This window comes from Anolis carolinensis, unplaced genomic scaffold, assembly GCF_035594765.1.
Source record: "Anolis carolinensis isolate JA03-04 unplaced genomic scaffold, rAnoCar3.1.pri scaffold_11, whole genome shotgun sequence".
NCBI lineage: Eukaryota > Metazoa > Chordata > Lepidosauria > Squamata > Dactyloidae > Anolis > Anolis carolinensis.
This window is the reverse complement of record NW_026943822.1, coordinates 15,732,129-15,743,394: the sequence shown is the minus strand read 5'-3', so window position 1 is coordinate 15,743,394 and position 11,266 is coordinate 15,732,129. Positions and strand designations below refer to the sequence as shown.

The 11,266-nt window shown below is 39.6% G+C and overlaps 1 protein-coding gene across 1 annotated transcript in view; it reads right to left on the bottom strand.

Moving 5' to 3' along the window:
• Positions 1–11,266, bottom strand: part of fbn1 (fibrillin 1) — a 245,076-nt gene that overhangs the window by 5,446 nt on the left and 228,364 nt on the right. The window contains exons 59-64 of the mRNA XM_062963593.1: positions 10,944–11,069; positions 9,641–9,763; positions 6,914–7,030; positions 4,020–4,148; positions 2,449–2,568; positions 349–580 (exon numbers count right to left, since the gene is read on the bottom strand). Coding sequence (XP_062819663.1) covers positions 349–580; positions 2,449–2,568; positions 4,020–4,148; positions 6,914–7,030; positions 9,641–9,763; positions 10,944–11,069 — 847 coding nt within the window. The remainder of the gene's footprint in view (positions 1–348; positions 581–2,448; positions 2,569–4,019; positions 4,149–6,913; positions 7,031–9,640; positions 9,764–10,943; positions 11,070–11,266) is intronic.

Below are 11,266 nucleotides of genomic sequence, written 5' to 3'. Positions count from 1 at the left end.
TTAAATTAGCCTCCCCACATAAAGCGGTACCTAAATTTTCTACTTAACAGATGCAACTTTCTTTCGAGTTGCTTAGGTCAACAACGAGCTAGGCTATTAATGGTTGGGAACTCAATCCGACCCAGGCTGGCTTTGAACTCATGATTTCTTGGTCAGTGGCGATTTATTGCAGCTGGCTACTAACCAGCTATACCACAGCCCGGCCCTTTGTACACATATGATTGCACCTCGGTCCACCATAACAATATCATCATCAAATTCGCAGATGATACAACTGTAGTGGGGCTTCGTTGAGTCTTTTGCTTCTATGTTTAAAATCTATACATTTCAGTTTGGGAAACATCTTACCCTTGTCCTATTCGGAAATACCCCGGAGGGCACCCACATACGTAACCGCCATCGGTGTTGGAACAGCCATAGCTACATGGTGCTTGTGAAGAGCCACACTCGTTCACGTCTTGACATGCTCCACTGAACTGCTCATAATGGTATCCAGTCGGGCACATGCATTTGAAGCTTCCCAAAGTATTGTGGCAAGATGCTCCGCCACAAATATGGCTACTGAGGCATTCGTTTTCATCTGGAACAGAAGCAAAACAGGTATGACATTGACTTTTATTGTCTTTTTACATTAATTGGCATATCATATCTGGCAGAAGACGGCTTGAATCTCATTTTTAGTTCCACCTACAGAACAATGATAAATCAAGGCATAGGATCTGCTGAGTGAATAAGTCTGATATTAGCTAGAATGAGCAATTACTGTGCATCTACGCTGTAGAATCAGTATGGGTTGACACTGTTAATGTGGGATTTGTGTATTGATAGTGTTTAAATGCGATTTGTGTCTTGGTTTGTATTGCATACTGATTGCATCATCCAGAGTGTACTATAGTCTGTAAAGAGTTAATTGCTAAGAAGCTGTGTTGACCTTGATGTGTGGCTGGAACTGGGGAGTGTCCAGACACAAGTGTGTATGCTTTACTGATTACATCAGTTCTGTTCTGCTGTCTGCTGAGATGTTAAGTCCTGTGTCTATTGTTTGCAACTCTGTTTGTCTTGTACAATAAAACTTTGTATATGGTTTTACCAAAGTCTCTGGATGTCACTTCGTTCTGTGTTCCACTGACTCCATTCAACTGCTGCTGCGCTGCTATTACTCTGACAGACACCACTTTAACCTATGGAATCACGGGAGTTGTAATTTCACAAGATTTAGATTTACAGGGTGTTAGGAATTGTGGGAATTGAAGTCCAAAACACCTGGAGGACCCAAGTTTGCCCGTGCCTGCCCTAGAAGCTCCAGATCAACTTGCAAGAACAGAAATATTGGACTCCCCCATTCTCAATTATTACAAAACCAGACGAGCTTGAAAAGGGCAAATTAAAATTTTAATTAAAATCATATGTCCCCCCTCCTAATCTGGCCTTTCCAAAATGAAAGCAACCTTTGAGTAATTGTCAAATTCCCCAGTCGGAGCTGAAACATCTACATTTCCAGTGGAAGATTGTGTAAAAATGTCGGCAAAGTTTTCTTAACCATAATTAAAACCAGAGACCTCCCTTGGTCTAGTACAATGATAACAAGGAAAGGCATTTTTATATGCTTTGGAAAGCAAACAATGCCAAACACATGGTTGATTCTCACAGTTTGAGTCACTAGATGTATCTCCCAACAAAGAAAAAAAAAACTTTGGAATTTGAATGGGCCAAATAAATTAGATCCTGGAAATGCCCCTAAATGGGTTTCCTAATAAGAAATGTTGCAATACAATGGAAATTAAACAATAGTTTTCCGAGGTTGTGAGGACAAATAAAGACAGCCTTCCCATCCTGCTTTTGAAGTGTTTAGTACATTTCTCCATGAACAACCTTATTGCAAAAGTAGATCGCCACTAAAAATTGGATAAGGAACAAAACCACTTATGGTGTGAACACTTTTTTTAACCAACGGAAACAACTGGACATCTAGTACATGCCAAGAAAAAAATAATGATTGAATTGTTGCCAGGCTGCAGGGATGCATTTCTAATGTGCCTCGGATGCTTTGAGTTTTCCAGGCTGTATGGCCATGTTCCAGAAGCATTCTCTCCTGACATTTCGCCCACATCTATGGCAGGCATCCTCAGAGGCTGTGAGGTCTGTTGGAAACTAGGCAAATGGGATTTATATAAATGTGGAATGTCCAGGGTGGGAGAAAGAACTCTTGTCTTTTTGAGGCAAATGTGAATGTTGCAATTAGTCACCTTGATTAGCATTGAATAGCCTTGCAACAATCATGGCCAGCTAACACCTCCCAACAAAGGATTCCCCCAGGAAGGTCACGCAAGTCATAAGGAAGGACTTTTGAGCACTTCATTACTTGCTTTTTGCAGAAACATATAAAAGAACTAATCATTGCTTATATACCGATTCTTATTTGCTCAAACAATGAAAAAAGAGACTTGCCGACACACTGGTTCCACTGGTAGTGCTGGAGATATCCTTGTGGGCAACTGCACCGGTATCCTCCAATTATATTCTGGCAGCCATGCTGGCATCGGTGGCTTCCTTCACACTCATCAACGTCTACAAAAGAAAATACTTTTTGGAATCAACTCTGTGGTCACCGGGATAATCTGTCATATAATTAAGGACCTGAGTCTTCCATGGGTGTAAAGAATAGCATGCAAAGTATAGCTCTCACTATCCATGCATTGATTTAGCTTACAATAACTTGGGATTGTTCAGACCGACATATTTACAATTTCGATGTATGAGTGTGAAAGCTGCACAATGAAAAAATTAAAAAAATGATAGGAAGAAAGTCAACAAATTTATAATGCTGGAGAAGAGTTCTATGGATACAATGAACTGCTAAAAAGACAAATACGTAAATGGGCCCTGGAGCAAATTAAGCTCGAACAATTACTAGAACCCAAAGTGACTAAACTGAGACATAAATTACAAATTGTGCCTTGCCTGGAAACTGGTGTGTATGTGTATGCACATAAAGCATACTTTCACTTAGTAAAGTTTTGGAGGTTGGCACTGGTGGGTTCATTTTCCCTTAAATGCAATCGTCCATAAACTATCAAATCCATTAAATATCCTCCAGCGATTAGAAATCATTATATTACATTTTTAAGCTGAGGGGCAATAGATATATTTGTGATACTGTAATAAAATTATTATATGTGATAATAAAATTACATTCTTAACCGGAGGTTTGTTTGTTTTTTATCGTGTCAGAAGTGACTTGAGAACATAGTGCAAGTTGCTTCTGGTGTGACAGAATTTGTGGTCTACAGAGATGTTGCCCAGAGGACACCCAGATGTGTTACCATCCTGCTGGGAGGCGTTTCTTATGCCCCCGCAAGCTAGTAGTGACAGACGGGAGCTCACCCCGTCTCACGGATTCGAACCGCCAACCTTCAGATCAGTAAGCCAACCTTCAGGTCAGCAGTTCAGCCGGCACAAGAGTTTAACCCATTGCACCACCGTGGCTCCTGAAAGTGACAGAGGCTAAATTATGCATAAAAATACTTGTGTTCCATGACCAAACTATGCATTATTTTCTCTAGTAATCCCACTGAGAACTGATACTGTTGTCCCTTGAATAGAAAACTAATTAAACCTAAGAAGGACAAACAAGGATCTCAAATTTTCTCAGTGGAATCAAATCAAAATGCACCATTAATCTTAAAGAGAAAAAGGATATGAGGAGGAGAAAAAGATAAATTGTAGCCAGAAAGGATGCATACATTGCATAATAACAATGGGCTCGGGCTGTGGCGCAGGCTGGAGAGCAAGCCAGCTGTAACCAGCTGCAATGAATCACTCTGACCAGGAGGTCATGAGTTCGAGGCCCGCTCGGAGCCTATGTTTGTCTTGTCTTTGTTCTATGTTAAAAGGCATTGAATGTTTGCCTATATGTGTAATGTGAGTCCCCTTCGGGGTGAGAAGGGCAGAATATAAATGCTGTAAATAATAAATAATAAATAAAATAACATCAAGTTATGTGCGTCCAACATATGCACCTTCGCAACTGGCACCGGACTGGTCAAGGGAAAAGCCTCGCTGACATTCACAAGTGAAGCTTCCAGGGGTGTTCTGGCAAATGCCCTTAGATCCACAAAGATTGACGTCACCGGCACATTCGTTGTTATCTGTAAGGAATAGACAACAAGTCAACTGGGCTGTTCGGTTTTATTTATTTTAATAAAGATGAATTTAAAACAGAATTCTGCAATGGAAAGTGTTAGACTTTGCTTTAGACCAGGGGTCCCCAAACTAAGGCCCGGGGGCTGGATGCGGCCCTCCAAGGCCCCTGCCCTCAGTTTTAGAATATAATATATTGTATATACATATAATATTGATAATATTATAATGTAATACAATATACCACTAATAATAATAATACCATACAATGGTATTAATTATATATTATACTAGCTGTGCCCTGCCACGCGTTGCTGTGGCATTGTCTGGTGGTGTTGGTGAGAAATTGTTGAGATAGTGCTGGTATTGAATGTCTGTTGTATGGTTGTCTTTATGTTTAGTATGCACACTGAAGTGGATTATATGGCAGTGTGGAGTCAAGATAATCCAGTTCAAAGCAGATAATATAAGATTCTAAATGGGTTATATAGCTGTGTGGAAGGGCCTTGAGTCTACACTGCCATATAATCCAGTTAAAATCTGATAATCTGTGGAAGAGGCCTAAGTGAGGCTTAACTCTGCTTGTCCCCTGGGCTGAGTAGGTTGCTAGGAGACCAAGTGGACGGAGCTTAGCCTTCAAACTGGCAGCAATTGGATAAAAACTATTATTCCTCTCCCTGTAATTAGGATTTTATTTTTCTTTTCTTTTTGTTGTATCAACCTAGAGCCGTGAATGATGGGTTGTGTTGTCAAATTTTGAGGTTGGGGGGGCTGTAGTTTTGTTGTTTTGTCCGCTGCCCTGATGCCATCACTCTTTTATATATATAGATATTACTAATAATATTACTAATAATATTACAGTATAGTGGTATAATTCAATATAGTAATATATAATGCTAATATTGTGCTATGCTAATAATATAACATATTGTATGTACATATAATTTCTAAGCCACTCTGAGTCCCCTTTGGGGTGAGAAGGGTGTGATACAAATGTAGTAAATAAATATAGTAAATAAATAAATAAATTTTAGACTTAGGTTTGCCCAAAGTCTGAAATGACTTGAAGGCACACAACAACAACAACAACAACAATCCTAATTAACTTGACTATCTCATTGGCCATAAGCAGGCCCACACTTCCCATTGAAATACTGATTATTGTATGTTGGTTAAAATTGTTTTTATTTTAAAATATTGTATTGTTCTTTCATTGTTATTTCATTGTTCTTCTTGTTGTTGTTTTTGCACTACAAATAAGACATGTGCAGTGTGCATCGGAATTTGTTTGTATTTTTTTTTCAAATGATAATTTGGCCCCTCAACAGTTTGAAGGATTGTGGACCGGCCCTCTGCATAAAAAGTTTGGGGACCCCTGCTTTAGACTGACAGGTAGATAAGTCTGTGATAGAAAGAAATGCACAGTATGTAACGCCAGCATGTGAAAAATACAGTTCTAATGGACATGTGGTCACAGCACATTCCACTGAAGGATTAAGCAAGTCGAGATGTGAATCTAGAGGGACAACTGAGTCATGACCATCAGACAGGCATGACGAGAATTGCATCATTTCCTGTGATCCTTATGAGTATAAAAGGAAGTGGCAAAGACACGTGGATACTCTTTCCCTGATGTTCCTCTTGTCATGTCGATCTCTTGTCATGTGGTGCTCTTGCCATAAAGCCCACTTGCCATGTGGATCTCTCACCATGATCCTTTGCCACGGTTCTTGCTGTGTTGTTGTGAGTATATCTCTGTACATGATAGCAGAAATGATGTAAATAGCTACAGTAGAGTCTCACTTATCCAAGCTAAACGGGCCGGCAGAAGCTTGGATAAGCGAATATGTTGGATAATAAGGAGGCACTAGGGAAAAGCCTATTAAACATCAAATTAGGTTATGATTTTACACCAAAACATCATGTTATGCAACAAATTTGACAGAAAAAGTAGTTCAATACGCAGTAATGCTATGTAGTAATTACTGTATTTACGAATTTAGCACCAAAATATCACGATGTATTGAAAACATTGACTACAAAAATGCGTTGGATAATCCAGAACGTTGGATAAGCGAGTGTTGGATAAGTGAGACTCTACTGTATACACAGCAATGAGTGAAGAAAAAAGCCTCCAAAGGGATTTGGATAAAAGCCAGAGCTCAAATACTTTATTAAAGCGGTGAGCGGCAAACAAGGTCAGAGGTTCTCTGCTAACTATAGATAAAGACTCTGCAGTGTCTTGGTTCGATTTAACTGTTTGCCTTGAGAGACATTTAGTTCCATGCACAACTCCGGGAGGATGTGAAAAGGAGAGACTAATTCACATATAGTAGAGTCTCACTTATCCAACATAAACGGGCCGGTAGAATGTTGGATAAGCGAATATGTTGGATAATAAGGAGGCATTAAGGAAAAGCCTATTAAACATCAAATTAGGTTATGATTTTACAAATTAAGCACCAAAACATCATGTTAGACAACAAATTTGGCAGAAAAAGTAGTTCAATACGCAGTAATGCTATGTAGTAATTACTGTATTTATGAATTTAGCACCAAAATATCACGATGTATTGAAAACATTGACTACAAAAATGCGTTGGATAATCCAGAACGTTGGATAAGCGAGTGTTGGATAAGTGAGACTCTACTGTACCTACCCAGCAGTTTTTGTTTATTTACTTAACCTTGTGCCATCATATACTAGTTGCCTGATATAATTATACACTATGATATGCAAGATCGCCAAAATCCCAATTTGCTATTTACTTACCAATACATGCTGAATGATGTTGAGTAAATCCAGGAGGACATTTACAAGTGAAGCCCCCAATGGTGTTGACGCACAAGAATTGGCAGTTGTGTTGCTTGGTTGCACATTCGTCAAGATCTGAGAAGGAAACAACCAGTTTTCAGTTTTGCTCCTCACAAAGCCGAAGTATCAAAATACTGTAGATTAGGATTAACCATACACAATAAATCTATCAAGTCAGGAAACAACACAACTCTTATTCTTCCAATCAAGGTGGTCTTGTGGCATTCAAATTATAATGACACAAGTAGATGGAGTATATTGTAGACCAGTGATGGCCAACCTATGACACGCGTGTCAGCACTGACACGCCTAGCCATTTTTGCTGCCACGCTGCCGCATGCAGATTGATTGGATGACTATGTCTTTTGTGGCCAAATCTGGTGTGATTTGGTCCAGTGGTTTTGTTGTTTACTCCATGGGAATTATGCACATTACATAATGCACATTGCCCGGCCACGCGTTGCTGTGGCTTATGGGAATCCTTTGTTGGCCAGGTGGAATAGCAGTGAGTAGCCTTGCAGTCTCAAAGCCTGGCCGTTTTCTGGAGTAGCTGGAGCTGTTTGTTGTATGAACATAGAGGCATGGATGAGGGGTTGTGCTGCCAAGTTTAGTGTTTCTGGGATGTGTAGTTTTGTTGTTTTGTCCTCGGCCGAAATTTCATTACCTATATATATATATATATATATATATATATATACACACACACACACACACACACACACACACATACACACATACTAGCTGTGCCCGGCCACGCGTTGCTGTGGCAAAGTATGGTTGTATGGGAAATAAAGTATTGAGGAATTGGTGGTAGTTAAGGTAAACCTAGCAGTTCGAAAACATGCCAATGTGAGTAGATCAATAGGTATCGCTCCAGCAGGAAGGTAACGGTGCTCCATGCAGTCATGCTGGCCACATGACCTTGGAGGTGTCTACAGACAACGCCGGTTCTTCGGCTTAGAAATGGAGATGAGCACCAACCCCCAGAGTCGGTCACAACTGGACTTAACGTCAGGGGAAAGCCTTTACTTTACCTGCCATATAATCCAGTTAAAATCAGATAATCTGTATCTTATAGGCAGTGTGGAAGAGGCCTAAGTGAGGCCTAACTCTGCCTGTCCCCTGGGCTGAGTGGGCTGCTAGGAGACCAAGTGGGCGGAGCTTAGCCTTCTAACTTCTAACAATGTTTAATTGTTGCTGGATTGATTTAGCTGTCCATTCCATAATATTCCCATTGTTGTTGTCTTGTCATTTTATACCGCACTTTATTGTCCTTTCAACTATGAAATTTCTTTTCCCCATTTCGTAATACTCTGCACTTTGCCTGGGATCTACGACTTAGTCTCCTGTGTTTAACACTGTATCCTGCTTGTTGATTTTAATGATTGTTTTTATTGATGTTGATATTTTACTGGGATAATTGTTTTATTGCTTTGTTACTGTTATTTGTTTGTTTTATCGGGCCAGGCCCCATGTAAGCCGCCCCGAGTCCCTTCGGGGAGATGGGGCAGGGTATAAAAATAAAGTTATTATTATTATTATTATAACTGGCAGCAATTGGATGAAAACAATTATTCCTCTCCCTCTAATTAGGACTTTATTTTTCTTTTCTTTTTGTTGTATGAACGTAGAGGCATGGATGAGGGGTTGTGCTGCCAAGTTTAGTGTTTCTGGGATGTGTAGTTTTGTTGTTTTGTCCTAGGCCGAAATTTCATTACCCATATATATATATATCATTCTATTATTATTCTATTATGATTGTAGTATATTATCATATTATTACTATTATATTATTCATTATTCATGACTACATTGAAACTAGAATAGAGAGAAATCAAGTGTGGAAACTGCAAGAGGTACCATAGATTGTTGTACATGGAAATAAGGGTAGTAAATAGTTTTTGATTTATTAAATACAGTTATATATTACAATTATACATTTTTGTTATTTAAACTATACCTATTGCGAAATTATGGTTTTTTTCTCTCGAAGTGACACACCACCCAAGTCATGCTAGGTTTTTTGGTGAATTTTGACACACCAAGAGCAAAAGCTTGCCCATCATTGTTGTAGACTATCTTAGCTTATACCATAATAAACCCACTAGTCTTTCAGTCGCAGAACAGTTGCTTTGAAAGCCAACGTAAGTAAACAGAAGTAGTACAGGAGGTGTGCTTTCAATTTGCCAGAGGAGTTTTAACACTCAAGAGTGCATCACATTGTCATGGAACCAAGTCCCAGGGCTGAATTTCCAAGCCCTGGACTTGGAGTCATAACATAAATAACCCTGAAAGCACCTGGCGGGAGAAGATATAATGAGCCTGGGAACTCAGGGTTGAAAGTATAAACAATCATAATTGGTATAGTGTGTGGGAATAGTAGAAATGTGAGACAAAGGGGTGGGGTTTGATGATGATATTTGCGTGTGGTGTTACGTTGCATCAGAGGTGATAAAAATGAGTGTATGTAAACATTAGGTCATTCTCGACTTTTCCAAAGTCATGTATTCTTCAATAAAGATTGGATTTGAGAGCAGCTATCTCTGATCTGCGTTCAGACTGGTCCTTTGAAGTAAGCACGACATCACATTATTTTTAACATGTGCCCAAGCATTAAAATGATATGATATAAACTCATATGAAGCTACCCATCGTCCCAGATGCTTCAACTTCAGGTTCTCCTACCTTTGCAGCTTCTCCCGTCTTCTTGCAAAATGTAGCCTTTGGGACACGAGCATTGATAACTCCCCTCCGTATTTTTGCAGATAAAATTGCATGGCTTTGGAGACTGGTTGCATTCATTGAGATCTGCAGCAACACCAGACCAAAAGGAATCATTTTCACAGGCATCAATAAAAGGTTTCGAAATAATCGTTGTAGAATGGACATACTGTAGAGTCTCACTTATCCAAGCTAAACGGGCCAGCAGAAGCTTGGATAAGCGAATATCTTGGATAATAAGGAGGGATTGAGGTAAAGTCTATTAAACATCAAATTAGGTTATGATTTTACAAATTAAGCACCAAGACATCATGTTCTACAACAAATTTGACAGAAAAAGTAGTTCAATACGCAGTCATGTTATGTTGTAATTACTGTATTTACGAATTTAGCACCAAAATATCACGATACATTGAAAACATTGACTACAAAAATGGCTTGGATAATCCAGAAGCTTGGATAATTGAGGCTTGGATAAGTGAGACTCTACTGTACTAATATGGATGAAATTGAATTAGATGAGTCTACTACTAGTTTAAAATTAGAAGGGTACTTTGCACAATAAAATAGAGAACAACATTGTAAAAGATCTAGGGGCTGTGATGGCGCAGTGTGTGAAATCGCTAAGCTGCAGAACCTGCGGTTCAAATCGACGTGATGGGGTGAGCTCCCATTGATAGCCACATGCAAATGTGAGTAGATCAATAGGTTCTGCTTCGGCGGGAAGCTAACAGCACTCCATGTAGACATTCTGGCTACATGACCTAGGAGGTGTCTACGAACAACACCGGCTCTTTGGCCTAGAAATGGAGATGAGCACCACTCCACAGAGTTGGCCTCAATTAGACTTAATGTCAAGGGGAAACTTTTATCTTTACTTTACCTATGAATTCATCTAATACATAATTTTTAAGCTAATACATAAAATGGCTTACAGTTCCTTCTTTTTAGTAAAGTAAGGTAAAGGATTCCCCTGACGTTAAGTCCAGTCATGTCTGACTCTGGGGGTTGGTGCTCATCTCCATTTCTAAGCCGAAGAGCCGGCGTTATCCGTAGACACCTCCAAGGTCATGTGGCCGGCATGACTGCATGGAGCGCCGTTAAGGGTTAGGGTTCTTTTTAACATCTTGCAATTCAGTTCTCTGATTGAAAGAAATGCACATTGCGAAAAAGGTGGTAGAAAAACATGTACATCGGGGGGGAAAATTCCGAGCAAAAGTTTCATATTAGCTTTTGATCTGTACATAATAAGAAAAGCGAAGCCTACCTATACAAAGTGTGCCCGTGATATCGGTAATGTAGCCCTCCTTGCACTTGCACTGGTACGATCCCATGCTGTTGACACACTCTCCGTTCTGGCAGGCGTCACGAATAACCTTGCACTCGTCGATATCTGCAATTCAATAAATAGGACTATAGAGAAGGCAAAACAGAAGAAAAAACAGTGTGCCTGGGTTCAGTGCTACTCTTGTGCTTTCACAGAAAACAGAAATACAACTTTTCAATGAAGTGATGCACCCTGGAAGGTTTGTTTTCAAAAAATAATACAATATCGCAATTGAAGGAAGGGAAAAAGGAACCCTGAAGTCA